The sequence below is a fragment of the Phascolarctos cinereus genome, unplaced genomic scaffold (assembly GCF_003287225.1).
Source record: "Phascolarctos cinereus isolate Bilbo 61053 unplaced genomic scaffold, phaCin_HiC Scaffold_9;HRSCAF=440, whole genome shotgun sequence".
Classification (NCBI taxonomy): domain Eukaryota; kingdom Metazoa; phylum Chordata; class Mammalia; order Diprotodontia; family Phascolarctidae; genus Phascolarctos; species Phascolarctos cinereus.
The window spans coordinates 68,392,492-68,407,813 of record NW_027556402.1 but is presented as its reverse complement, the minus strand read 5'-3'; the positions used below and the strand labels follow the sequence as shown (position 1 = coordinate 68,407,813).

Genomic DNA, 15,322 nt, shown 5'->3' with positions numbered 1-15,322 from the left:
TGGGGATTCATGACTTGAGTGTCTGAGTAACTTGCCCTGGGTGATGTAAGTAGTAGGTAATCTAAAATGGGATTCAACTCTTGGGCTTCCTGACTCTAAGTCTAGCACTCTATCCCACTTCCTTACAGGACCTGGATTTACCACACACACCACCCCCCTCCCTGTGTCACTGTGAATATGAGCTTAACATCTTTATGAGTCACTTTACCTTGCTTGGCCTCAAGTACCTATCTATAAGATGGGGTATCTTAGCTCTCAGTCTATCCAGTGACCCCAGGACAGAAGGTTAAAGGAGTGAGGGGATGGATGGAGGAGGCTAGTAGAGCATTGTAGTAAAAGACTCTGGCAGTCTAGACCAAGGGTGGGGAACCTGTTGCCTTCTAGATCCTCAAGGGCAGCCTTTTCACTGAGAAGCCACACTTAAGGATCTAGAAGGCCACATGTAGCCTCAAGGCTGCAGGTTCCCCCACCACCTTAGTCCATACCAGTTAGGGATGAGGAAAAGCAAACAGATAGAACCCAAAATTCCACTGAAAGAGGAATTGCAGATAGGTTGCTACAGGCAAACAAGACCTAAGCAGACCGTGCTTGCTACCTAAAATATCTTCGGCCAAAAATGTCCCCCATGCATTTCTAGTGGCACTCCCTGTTAATTTAGAAAACGCAGCTTCATTCTTATACCCTGTCAATGCTACCTCAAATGTCTGCATAAACCTAGCCTTGCTCCTGAGGAGCAGTGCCATACCTGCAGCCTTGTTTTATTAGCATCTGAGGCAGAAAGGAGGTTAGATGTTTAGCCAGAAGAGACCTCAGGCCCATGCCCTTCTTATTACAGATGATAACTCTCAGCCCCAGAGGTGAGATGACTTGCACATAAGCATCAGAAGTAGGATTTGAACCAAGGTCCTCTGATTAGGAGAGATCGAATGATCGGTTATGTTGGAGAGGGGAATTTCAGTGCTCTGCATCATGGAGGTAGAACAGTTATGTTTACTAGCTGACTAAACATTGTTCATATCATAATTGCCATTTCTTATAGGCTAGACCCTGTGTTAAGCCCTGAGGATACAAAGAAAGTTAAAAGACAGTCCCTGCTTTCAACAAACTCACAGTCTGTTGGAGGAGAAAACACAAGATATGATCAGTATAAACTGAATATGATCAATAGAGAGCATTAAGGGACATTGGGAGGGGCTTCTTTTAGGAAGTAAGATGTTAATGAGGACTTGCAGAAAGGCAGGGAAGCCAGGAGGTAGAGGGGAGGAGGCAGAGCATTCCTGGCGTGGGGGACAGACAGTGAAAATGTCTGCAGTTGGGAGATGGAGCGTGTTGTGTGAGGAACAACAGGGAGGGAGAGGATATACATATGAGAAATGTTATAAAAGTTAAAACCACTGGATTTGGCAATAGATTGCATATGGAGACAGAATGACCCCAGGTTGTGAGCCCAGGGGACAGAGGATCATTGCACTCTCAAATATGGAAAGTTAGGAGGTTGAGAAAGATGGAGTCAAAGATAATGTGCTCAATATGTGATATGTTCAGTTTAACATATCTATGGGACATACAATTTGAAATGTCCAGTTCGCAGCAGAAGATGTGAGACTGGAGGTCTGAGGCAGAGAGATTAGGGTTGGAAAAGTAGATTTGAGAATCACCAGCTTAGAGATGATAATTGAATCCATGGAAGGTGATGAGAGAGAAGAGAACTCATGATAGAACCCTAGGGGAACCTCCAGTATTAGGGATCATGACACAGATAGAGATTCAGCAAAGAAGACTGAGAAGTGTTCAAACAAATGGGAAGAGAAGCAGGAGAAAACAGTGTCAAGGAGAAGGGTGCCTGGCAGTGTCAAAGGCTGCAGAGACATCACGAAAGATGGCATCAGATATGCCAATTTTAGGATTATTTAATAACTTTGGAGAAAGAAGTTTCTGTTAAATGGGGAAATCACAAGCCAGACTACGTAGAGTTAAGGGAAAGAGAGAAAAGGAAGTAGAGTTATATATCAGAAATGGTCTTCTCAAGAACTGATCCACAAAAGAAAGGAAATAGGATGATAGAAAGGATGAATGCATCAAATGAGGTTTTTTTGAACATGGAGGAGACACAGACATGTTTGCAAAGAAGCAGCCAGTAGACAGAGGGACATAAAAGATAAGTATAATAGTAGCAGTGATAGAGGAAGGAATATGTTGAAGAAGATGGGTGGGAACTGGAAGTTTTTTTGTCTTTTTTTTTTTTCTGACATCAAGCCTAAATTTGCTTCTTTGCAACCTGTACTCTTTGCCCTTGGTTCTTTCATCAAAGTCCGGGGATCACAGAGATGGCAATGTGCTGGAAAATATAGAATCACTTCTGCAGTTAGAACGGTTTATTTTGGCAAGAAGGGCCACCTCTCCTTGTGAGACAGGAGTGAAGATGGGAATTGTGGCAGAGACATCTGGGAGATAGAAGATGAAGAGAAGGGATAAAAAAAAAGTTTAGGAAAGCCACTGTGGTAGGTGGGATAGAGACTACTTCCCTACATGTATTTGACTGAAGTGGAGTGAAGAGGAAGGACGTGGGAGTTGAAGACTGATGAACTCTGAGATTAGTGTTTGAGAGGACACTGACTTATAAACTGAAGTCTAAGTGGCAAGTAGGTGTAAGGAAAAGACAATTATGAGACTAGAACTGAATGTCTAGAGAAAGTTTTTTAACAAGAGAGCAAACGATAAAATGGAATGGGAGGGCAAAAATGGGTAGAGACTATGGAGGGGTAATATTAAGGTAAATATGAATTGGAGTGTGTGGAGAAAGAGGAGAAAGGATTTTGTGAACGATAATAAATGAGGGAATACGAGATTGGGAAACCTGCCAAAGGATAAGGAATGGATAAGATGTTAACATAGATATAGGATTAAATGCCATTTGACAGGGCTATCTGCCCTGTTGGATCCTATGAACATGGACTCAGTGTAGGCTCTGACTCTCAGAGGTGCAGGATCTCTTCCTACTGAGCCCCTGGGTAGAGAAGGAAAAATAAGAAAGAGATTAGGTAGAGAGGGTCTGGTGGATCCACATCTGTCCCAGAACCTCATCCCAAGATGTCAGGGGATACCCAAGGCTCCCCTCTTTCCACACACACCGAGCTCTCAGTGTCCTGGGTAAACCGAAGCTTGTGAAACATATACTTTTATAAATCTCTCTGTTCTTTCAGAGATGGTATAGTTTCTGCCTCAAACTTAATAAACTTACTTCACTATTCCCTATTGAGTCAATAATGTTCAACTCAAACTGCTATAATAAAAAAAAAAAAACAGTTCACATTCCCTAATTTACCCAAGTGATCTGGTTGCTATCAATTCAGTGACTTTGCTTTTGTATACATAAGAAAATGTACCTCCATATGTGCCAATAACAAGGCCAGTAAATTACAAAAGAGTATTCATCTGATCCGTGAGATGACAAGACTCCTGCTTCTTCTGTTGTCCATTTTTTGGGAACCATCCTTCCCCTACTTAAAAGAAATATGACAAAATAAATTAGCAAGCAAGCCATTTTTGATAGATACCCTATCTATATCAAATAGAATAAAACTTCTGTCTTGATCTCTGGATAATTGCTGTGATCTAAGCAAGTCAGGGATGAGTTAAGAATGGAAATACCATGCACTAAAGGATCTCCACTTGACCTGTATTTCTTGGGTTTCACTATTAGCCAGAACCTTAATATTATGTAAACCCTTCCAAAATGGCAATTTTTTTGGAAACAAGAGAGTGTTGTGCCTGCTGCAGGCAACTATGGGTTTTCATTAGACATGTATTTGTAAACCCCCTGAGCCCCAGCTGACAGCTGCAGCCCATTTTCACTCACTATACTTACCTTTCTCCTCAATACGGGCACTCCCAACAATGATACCCATTACCCCCTTTGTTGCAATTCTTGTCTTCCCGTAAATCCTTTACTAGGGCCCTTCCTTGAGAACAGTGGTTCTTGAGTGTTTTCTGCATCATGAACCCTTGTGGTGAAACCAATGTACCCTTTTTTCAGAATAATGGGGTTTTTTTAATGCATAAAATAAAAAACAGATTACAAAGGAAAAGAACTACCAAAATACAATCACCAAAATTTTTTCAAAAAACAATTTCATAGACCCTAAGTTAATAACTCCTGCTCTAGACTTTTTGATATTCCATGGAGACCAGTACAGCACGTAGACTATCATCAGTTATCCCTCACTCCCTCTAGATGAAAGGCTCATCTCTTTTTCTGGCCATTTATCTTTTGGATGTAGGAGGCAGTGTGATGTATAGTGGGTAGAACATAAGATTTGAAGTCAGAAAGAGCTGCCTAACAATGGAAAAAACACTGGCTCTGCAGACAGAGGACCTGGATTCAAATCCCAACTTGGGAAAATCATGTGACCTCCCAGGAGCTCAGGGTCTTCAGTTATAAATGGAGGTTGATGCCCACTAAGGCCCCTTACGGCTCTAGGTCTGTAACCTGTGATCCAGATTCAAATACTGCCTCAGACATGACCCTGAGGAAGTCATTTCTTTACCTATCAAATGACATGGTTGTATGTGATGTCCTCTCCAGCCTCTTGCAGTTCTGAGTCTGTGATCTTAGGATTCTTTCCATGGCTCCTCCTGTATAATTCTTTGGTTTCAAATTTTCAGTCTTCTTGAAACCACCCCCAAAAAACTTCACTGTTCTTTTATTCTCAATGTATAAAGGCCATGTTAGCATGCCGTCAATTCATATCTTGGTTTTAACGTGGAAAGAGTTTGGGCTAAAGAACTAGTTTCATTATATAAGGCTGAGGCTTTGCATCAGGGAGCTTATCTGAAGAGGTTAATCTTGGGCAGAGGACAGCATCCAGCATCTGTCCAAATTCAAGTGCATCTTCAGTCTCATTGATACAGGTGATCCCTCCACAGACACAGTCCACCCATGCATACTCCTTCTGCATCATTCTTGTCCATTTTTTTCCCATAATTTCACCATCAAGCAAGGGTTCTTACCTTTTGTGTCTATGTGTGTCATGTTCCACCCCTCTGGCAGTCTAGAAAAGGCTAAAGGCCCCTTTTCAGAATAATTTTAAGTGCATAAAATACATATGGTTACAAAGGAAACCAGTTATATATAAATACAAGTGTAATTTTCCCATCCAGCTTAAAGGACCCCCTCAAATCCATCCACAGCTTCTCAGGTTAAGAAATGCCATGCAGGGACCACCCAACATGACAAGGCTTCTCTTCTCTTTCTCTTGACGTCATTTATATGTTAATGGAGCAAACAAGCTGACCACCATAAGTGCACAGACCAGAGAATACAGATCCAGAGCTGGAGGGACCTCCACCAGGGGCAGGGAACCTGCAGCCTCGAGGCTACATGTGACCCTCTAGGTCCTCAAGTGCAGCCCTTTGACCGAATCCAAACTTCACAGTAAAGTGAACTGTCAGGGACAGGGCAAGGTGCTGCAAATACGGATACAAGGAATGAAACAATCCTTCCTCAAAAGGAGCTCATATTCTCATTACCTAAAGGGGATGCCTTACTGATCATGTCAGTAGCACCTTAGTGTTAATGATTTGGGGGAAGAAGGCCTTGACCACAGTAGAATGGGAATGGGCTATTTAACAGAGGCAGAGACCCAGAGCCCCTTCCCAAATGCAGTCACATGGTCTTTGTTCCCCTATTACAACTTTTTAAAAATCAATCTTAGTTGAATTTGAAGGTGCCAACCTGCATTAGTAGGGGGTGTATCCTCACTGAGAGCTCCGTATGCTAATGAAATCATGGGGCCAGTCCTTTTCTTATCCAAATTGTACTTTCAAATTTACAAAGTACTTTATGGCATCCTCTCATTTGTTCCTCACAGCAGCCCTGGGAGGTGGGTACAACAGCCATCATTATCTCCTCTTTGCAGATGGTGGCACTGAGTCTCAGGTTAAGTGACCTTTCCATGATCACAGAGGGAATAAGTATGGGAGGCTGGTCCCTTCCTATCACATCACCTGCCTCATGGGCATGTCCTCCAAACAGAGCTATCCAGTAGAAGATATGTTTCTGCCTTCAAAAAACCTGCAGTCCACAAAAAAGGAAGAAATGTCAATAAGTACATTTAAATATAACTGTCAGGTAGATATAGAATATATTCAAAACCATTTGTAACTCTACAGAGTAAGAAAGATGCACAGGTCCTACAAACTGAGATCGGAAAAACTAGACAAATTCACTACTTACCAAGTCCCCAAAATGCAATTAGGCTGCAATTCTTAAAGATATTCTTCTCTGCCCCTAAAAGGCCAGTTTTGATCATATCAGATTGTAGAAAAATCTATGTTAAACTGTCTTGAAACGTCATAGTAATATATTAAGGTAGCTTCTCAGTTCATTATAGATGAAGAAACTGTCATGTTAGCAAGCATAATGTCTGGGTGAATTTTAATTTTTCTGAATAGGAAAAAACACTAACAGCACCGAACACAGCACATTGATTTGTTCATCATGTCATCTGAATAGTTATACGCTTACAGATCCAGAGGCCATATATATATAGTTCAACCCCCCTCATCCTATATGAGACTGAGGCCCAGAGAGGTTAAATGATGTATCCAAGGTCACACAGGTATTAAGTGGAAAAGACAGAATCTGAACCCAGGTCCTCTGATTCCAGAGCAAGCGTTCTTACCACTCATCACCACACACACATTCAACCCTCTACCTGGTAATACTATCACCACGTAAGCATTCAACTTCCCTGCCCTGGTCTTTTCAGCACTAAACATCGTTAAGGTTGGAAAGAAGAGAATGGGAGTCACAATAAGGCGGCCAGCTCTCTCAACTGCTTTAACACACATTGTTATATTCCGCACCTCTACTGAACTATAGACCTCTGGTCTCCAAAGTCCTGGTAGAATCTCCCCGTAATTTTTATTTCTCCTGTCCTTCCCTCTGCCCACTGCCAGTTGAATAAGTCTAGGGATAAACTCTGACCTACTGCTTTTGGGGCTAAAATAACTGTGGAAATGACAGGCGTTGTTGCCTTTAAGCAAAAGCAGCATCATGGGGAAGTATTACCTTCCCTTTAAAAAATGATGAGAAAACCATTATACCACGATAATAATTACACCAAATCAAATAGCTAGGATCAAATGAGATAATATGTATAAAGCACTCTGCAAGCCTTAAAGTACTATATAAATGCTAGCTATCATCATACAGCTAATTTTCTATTACATGTCTTAAATGTTAATATAAATACAGGATAAAATGTCAACCTTCATGTGTGCTATTAACAAATTCAGTAAACCGTGAATTGGTATATGATGGATACGTACAGTTGATTTTTTTTTACGGGATCTTAAATTACATGAAGTCTTTCAACAAACAGAAATCTGAAGTATGGGGTATTTTGCAATTGTAAAGACAATCTATCTAAAGAGATATGTCCCAGCTATGTGTCATAATCTGTTTACGTGTTCCTGTTAGTCTTTGCAAGTAGCAGTACATCCAATGTGTTACATTAGCACTGTTTCATATTTACAAAACGTGAGGAACCACATTATGTGAACAGATGCTTGTATCTCACCAAGATTCTCAGATCGACTTTAGAGTTCTATTTGCAAACATCAGAAGTGAAACTGCCTGATACAGCATTCAGGCTCTGGGCATTAGGCGGCCAGCTGAGATTGCCTCCTGCTCTTCAATGACCTCATTTCAGCTCTTAACACTATAAATCAGGTCAAAAATTGTAACTGTAGCGGGTTCAGTTTCTGGATTATGATATGGCAGCCAAGTAGGGCATGATGCTACACTGTTCCTCCTGTCATAGGAGAGAGAAGGGTAATTCCCCATGACGAGGCACTACTGTTACGCCTTTCTAGAGAGAGTTTATAAAGGTATACGGATGCTGGCTGTACAGCAACTGGGCAGCAGAGTTATTCTGTGCTCCGCTGCAAAAAGTCTTTGTCTTATGTATTGTTAAAAAAGGGGAGGGGGTGACTACAAAAAGTGCATGTTACTGAACTGTTAAAATAGATCATGGAATGATGGAATTTTGAGTTGAAAGGGACCTTACAGATCCTTCAGTCCAACCCCCCTCATTTTATGGATAAGGAAATAGAAGGCCAGAGAAGTCAAGTGGCTCACCATCCTAGGGCATTTCATAAAAGGAGACTAAGCAGTGTTAACACTGACGACAGTTTCTAGATTATTTTGAAACATGCTACTCTCCCACGTTAGCTAGTTGCCAGCCCGCCTCTAAAATCTAATTTTTAGAAACTGTTCCGTCTGTATTTGGAATGAGTCACTTATCATGTTTAAATGTGACCCCCTTTTGCAGCAGCAACCCAGCTCATAGATACTACCTTGCAACGGATCCAGTAACAGGAGATTTGTATGTTTCCGACACAAACACCCGCAGAATTTATCGCCCCAAGTCCCTCACTGGTGCAAAAGACCTCACTAAAAATGCTGAAGTGGTGGCCGGGACAGGAGAGCAGTGCCTACCATTCGATGAAGCAAGGTGTGGTGATGGAGGGAAGGCTGTGGAGGCCACACTCATGAGTCCCAAAGGTAGAGACGGCATTCTGTTGGAGAACTTTTTTTTAATATAGAAAAGAAAGGAAATCCAGTTATTGCTTGATTGTCTTAAATGCTGAGTCTGACCTTTTGGCCAAAGCTGTGTTGAGAGAAGGTGGTTTCCAAATCTAGTGTTTTTAAAAGCCATTTAACGTGAAACTGATAGAAGCCCAAGTTGATTTTACGGTAAATATTGGGTTTTTGGTCTCCTTGATTTCATGACAATTTTTTTTTCAAGCTATCCAAAGAATAAAGCAAATACTCTGTTATTCAGGACAAATTCTGTTAAAGGGAATTTCAAGGGGGTATCCAAATTCTTCACTGTATTAAAATCATCTTCATAACTGAAGAATTCTGGTCCTACTTAAAACACCTCCCCAAAGCAGCCCTATTAGCATTTACCCAGTTAGGAACGGCTCGACTTTTTCTTTGTGTATCATGAGGAAAGTGCTTGGCATGTGGGATTTCTGGAGGTGACAGAGGCTAACAGTCTGCAGGATAAACTTTCTATCAATCATACTAGACATGATTTGCTCTTTGCCATTTAATACAGTATTTCATTATAGCAAGTGACTATTGTATGGACAAGGACTAGAGAGGGAAAAAAGTGTTTGTTGTAGTGAATTATTCATAGTAGCAGATTTTATCATCAAAAGGTCAACAAAGCGCTAGCTCAAGCTTGACTCTATTTCTGTTAGAACGAGTGTGGTACGAAAAAAGTTCACTGTAGCAGAACTTAACCCACTTTTACAGTTTCTAGATATGCAAAACATTTTGATTTCACCATTTTATACTTAGAACATACTGATCATCTTTAATTGTAATAGATAATAAGACTGATCTCAGACTCAAGATGTGGGTTCAAATCCCAACCCCTGACAAATAACATCCTAGATGTGTGAACATGATTAAGTCATTTTCCCAGTGTTCAGAGGTTCTTAAGCTGAGGCCTGTAAACTTGGTTTTTAGTTGATTTTTTTTTTCGCTTATATAGAGAGCTGTATTTCAATATAACTAGTTTTCTCTGTGATCCTATGGATCTTGTTTTTTTATGCATTTAACAACTTTATTTCAAGAGGAGAACCATAGGGCTGTGCCCAGATTAGCAAAAGAGTCCATGACATAAAACAAGAGTGACGACCATTAATTAGAAATTATACAACATTGACAAATATGCATAGGAAGAGGGCGTTTCTTCACCAAGGGTTCCTTAACCCTGATGAAATCACAGGTCTAGGCCAAAAACATACAAGGCCTGAGCTGGTAATTTATAGCTTGCTGGAGGTTGTACATATAGTTACATATCTCTCTTCAACACATTCTGCATTATTTGTGATAGAAATAATAATAAACTCTTCTAATTTATATCTGAATTCCACAAACATACATACCTGTTAACTTTATATAATTCACCAGTTAGACGCTGAATAATCACTTTCTGATTATTACATGATCAGAAGGCTGGGGGTTTTTTTAAATTCCATAACATTTTGCTTCTCTTGGACGCAGGGATGGCCATTGATAAGAATGGATTAATCTACTTTGTTGATGGAACCATGATCAGAAAAGTAGACCAAAATGGAATAATATCAACTCTCCTGGGTTCTAATGATCTAACTTCAGCCAGGCCTTTAACATGCGATACAAGTATGCACATCAGCCAGGTAATTTAAAAATTCAACTAAATGGTATTGTCTTGTCTTAAGTAAAGCTTGTATTACTAGATAAATGGTATCCGACAGCTCATATCAGCTATATTTGCCACATGTAGCAGTCTTCAGGACAAACTTCTTCTAAGGGATTGTATTTAAATGTCCTTAGTAGATGACTTCAAAAAAAAAAAACTTCCCTCCTTGACAGTCATACTCTTGATAAACTCAGTATAGCACAGAACCGCAATACTACTAAGAAATGATAGAGCATTTATAATAAAATTCCAGTAGAGTAGCAGCCCTGAAGATATTCTGAAAAATAAACCAAACTGCTTAAGTCTCTTAATCTGTTATGGTGAATGACTTAGGTTCTCACGGAGCATGGAAAACCCACCAGTATTGGTCCCACTGGACTTCCACTTAGAATTGGGAGCTCTACTATTGCCCTGATTGAAAACACAATAGAACACTAATGTATTCATAACCTCAAAAGTACAGGGATTTAGTGCTTGTTAACTGCTATCAGGATGCAAAACCAAGAATATATGTGCTCATATCCCACCAATTATCCACTGACTCACTACATATAGGCTAATTTGCTGTTTGTGGATAGCTCTAATACATCTTTCTATGAGGTGTATTTTTAAGTACAATGTTATTTCCTCCATCTGTCTTCACATGAGACCTTTAAGATTATTTTACTGTGGCTATTGAAAAAGCAATTTTAAAGGAGTTCATCAAATGGAGGTTAATTTCACTGAATGGTTTAATTTCATTTAATGCCAGTAAATTAACGGCAGTGAAGTAAGGGGCTAACCAAACAATTTCCTTTTTTTTTTATTAAGGTGCGTCTGGAATGGCCCACTGACTTGGCTATTAACCCTATGGATAACTCCATTTATGTCCTGGATAATAACGTAGTTTTACAGATCACTGAAAACCGTCAGGTCCGCATAGCTGCTGGGCGGCCAATGCACTGTCAGGTCCCTGGAGTGGAATACTCTGTAGGAAAACATGCGGTCCAGACAACCCTGGAATCGGCCACAGCCATAGCCGTGTCCTATAGTGGGGTCCTGTACATCACAGAAACGGATGAAAAGAAGATTAACCGAATAAGACAGGTCACAACAGATGGAGAAATCTCATTAGTTGCTGGAATACCCTCAGAATGTGACTGTAAAAATGATGCCAACTGTGACTGCTATCAGAGTGGAGATGGCTATGCCAAGGATGCCAAACTCAATGCTCCTTCCTCCTTAGCCACGTCTCCAGATGGCACTCTGTACATTGCAGATCTCGGAAACATTCGGATCCGGGCTGTGTCAAAGAACAAGCCTTTGCTGAACTCCATGAATTTTTATGAAGTGGCCTCTCCCACTGATCAAGAGCTGTATATCTTTGACATCAATGGTACTCACCAGTACACCATGAGCCTTGTCACTGGTGATTACCTGTACAATTTTAGCTACAGTAACGATAATGATATCACTGCGGTGACAGATAGCAATGGCAATACTCTCAGAATTAGACGAGATCCCAACCGGATGCCAGTGAGGGTGGTATCCCCTGATAACCAAGTCATATGGTTGACCATAGGGACCAATGGATGTTTGAAAAGCATGACTGCCCAAGGACTGGAGCTAGTTTTATTTACTTACCACGGCAACAGTGGTCTTCTGGCCACCAAAAGTGACGAAACTGGTTGGACTACCTTTTTTGAGTAAGTACAAAAATTAAGATTCTCCTTTGTTGTACACAATGTCATGAAGTCCACAATATCATTTTTAAAATTTAAGGTGTTGAGACTTTGTTTCATATAACAACAGTCTTCAGAAAAAAAAAAAACAAAACATGGCATAACCGACCCCTCCAAAAACACATGATGGATAAACTTGGCTTTGGGCGTGGACACAACACATATTTTCATTCATGCATTTGATTAAAACATAGCAATGCTGGCATCCACTGTTTGCAGCTGTCACAGTAGAGGAGCTGTAAAAACATCTTCAAAAAATTCTCATCAGTCACCTCTGTATGTTTTTAATCATATAAAAGTCCTTAGAAGCCTTTTATCTTCAATTATTTATTATCAGTGGGCAAATCACTTATCTGTGAGGACAGGCAACTCTTTAAGACTATGAATTTCAAAATAGTCACCAAGCTGCATTAGTGAAGGGAGTTTCCTCCCTGGGAATTCCTCATCTGAACAAAATCACAGTTCTAGACAATATATACATAAATATGGCAAAGTGCATGTTGGAGGGAAATATGACATTCACTACCAAGAGCAAACTGGGAATCAATTAACAAACATTTAATACTTACCTTCCTACTTGTGTGCCAAAGCACTGTGCTAGGTGCTGAAGACACAAAGACAAAAATTAAACAGTCTGTGGCCTCAAGGAGATTAGACTCTATCACGTACAATCATACATATACGCAAAATAATTACGAAGTGATTTTGCTGGTAACAGAAAAGATCTCCCATTAGAAATGAACTTCAAAAAATATCTAGGGATTCTAAGACACAGAGGAATTGCTTTTCAATTCAATTCAACAAGCATTTCTTATGCAACCAAGAAAGTATCTGTGTGTAACCACTTCTGCTAGGAAGTTATGCTGATTACCTGAAGAAATGAGAAGCCAATAGCACATCCAATGTGTCTGTTTAAACAGCAAATTTCCTTAAGTCAGTGAAAACCCTCGGTGAAATTAACTGTGGCCTGTTTTAAGACCCCTGAGCTTTGCAGTGAATATGCACATAAAATCAAGTGGACCAATTGCTTATTTGAATAACTTTGCAGGGGTCACACTGGAGAATTAAACACACACAGATAGCATATTGGCAAAAATAGAATAGGCTTGAATTAAACGTACAAATTCCTAGCTTTGACTTCACATTATAAGCTGAGACAAAAATATTTTCCATGGGAACACAGGTCTGAAACTATGATGGAAGTTGGTGGTAATGTGCTATAATATAGAAACATTTGCGTTGCATATCACCTTTTCTAGAATCTGTAAAGTAGGATCAACCTCGTAACTGGAATTGCTTCTCTTTTTGGAGCAAGTTATGTTTTAATAAAATTCATGTAACCCTGCAGCAAGATTTCCTAAAAGGGATAAATCTTTTTCAGCAGAATGACATTAAAATTCTGTTCTTAACATTCCCTTTCTTCATTTTAGAATCGCAACAGGTGGGGACTAAATTGGAAGTTAAGGGAAGGTACTTCCTTTGCACATGTTTTCAAAGTCATAGCAGGTTCTAATGCCAAAGAGGAAAAAAAAAGTATAGAAAAATGTGCTCCAATGAGATGAACCTGGGTAGGAGAACTGCTGGATATACAGGGAATGATGGTGGCATGCATGAGATGTTGGTTTGGTTTAAAGCAGGACAGAAATGCTGAGGTAAATTGCTAATACAACTGAAGAGCCAAGTCCTCTCTGGGCAACATCCATATGTATCTTTGTTAACAGGGTAATGTCTTACCAAATGACAGCCCTTTGACGGCAGACATGTTTTCGTTTTTTGCCTTTGTACCTCCAGTCCCTCATAGAATAGTCTGGCACATAGCAGGAGCTTAGTAAATGCCTATTGAATCAGATTGTTACTGAACCAGCACTTTTCAGCAGATTAAGTGGTTTGCTCCCCAACTGCAATGGAATTTTAAGTATTTGATGGCATCCAAAAAAAGGGGCAGTATTCTGGTGAATATTGTGACAGTTGGATCAGCTAGTTTTAAGAGTGAGACATTAATTAAACACATATATTTTGAAGAGGAAGAACAATAATAAAATATAATCAGAATAAGAGCTAGGAGGGTTGCTAGAGATCGCCTCACTTCACAGATGAGGAAACCAAAATCTCCACAGGTGAAGTCATTCACACCCAGTTTCATATACGTAGCAAGCAACACGGTCAGGATTCAAAACCATGACCTCTCACTCTAAAGTCTGGGCTTCCTTCTTTGTACCACCCTGTAAAAAGCTCATAGATCTATAGCAAATGATGGCTTGCTTGCAAAGCACTTCCCTGGGAGGGAGAAACAAGCCAGGGTTATCAACTGTTTTACAAATGAGTAAACTGAGAACCAGAGGTTAAGTGACTTACCCAAACAGAGGGCTAGTAAGTGAAGCCAAAACTAAAATTCCATTATTTGGTCTCCAATCCCACTGCACCTCAGGCATGTGCAAGAATAAGCAAAACAGCAAACTAATACAGTGAAAATGAGCAAGCGACTTATGGATAAACATATCCAATAGCTTTAAAAGAAAAAAAAAATTTAATGAAAGGTCACCACCATCACTCTACTGGTGCAAACCTAGTGAATTTCAAATTAAAATGTATTTACTAAATTTGATGTTATGATACTGATTAAGTGCCCAGGACAAAAATCATGACTCAAATACCTTACCTGATTGGCCACTCCCACTATTTTAAAAAAATTGTATATCTGTATTGATCAGTACATTTGGGCACACTGGAAAAACTACTGATTTAATCCACAAACAAGGGTCTGAAGAACTATTATTTTAAAGCAAGGTGCTTTAAGAAGCAATGTTTCTAATGTTTTGCTTCTACAAACACATTCTTACACAAATTTACAATTCTAAACATTTCTACATGACAAAAACTTGAGATGGGTAGAATTCTGGGAAGAAGAAAATAAACAGTATATGTAGAAGATTTGACCTGAAGGGTTCAAAACTGTCAAGTCAGGGTAACAAATGATCTTTTTCTCTTTTATGTCCATTCCTGCCTTTGGACTATAGGACACCCAAGTACCACTGGTACTTTAAAGGGTCAAGACCTTTAGAAAGGCATTCAAAAGTCAGTGCACATAATAAAGAGAGGATGAAGTGAATGTCAGGCCACGACTCCAAAGCAAGCATCTGGGCTCTGAGATAACGGCATGTTCATGTCAGTATACTTTTGATGGAGACTGAAGTTGGAAGAACTCCGAACACCTGCATCTACCCTACGGCCCATACATCTCCTCATCAGAGAAATGACCACAGGGGCTTCTGGGCTGCCTATTAGATCCTAAAACACAAATGGAACAGGAAGAACTACTCCCCTGACAGAGGCAGCGGG

General features: G+C 40.0%; 1 protein-coding gene across 1 annotated transcript in view; it reads left to right on the top strand.

Moving 5' to 3' along the window:
- Nucleotides 1-15,322, top strand: part of TENM3 (teneurin transmembrane protein 3) — an 825,548-nt gene that overhangs the window by 748,592 nt on the left and 61,634 nt on the right. The window contains 3 exon segments of the mRNA XM_078148915.1: nucleotides 8,337-8,569; nucleotides 10,085-10,239; nucleotides 11,073-11,947. Of these exon segments, the coding sequence (XP_078005041.1) occupies nucleotides 8,337-8,569; nucleotides 10,085-10,239; nucleotides 11,073-11,947 (1,263 nt within the window).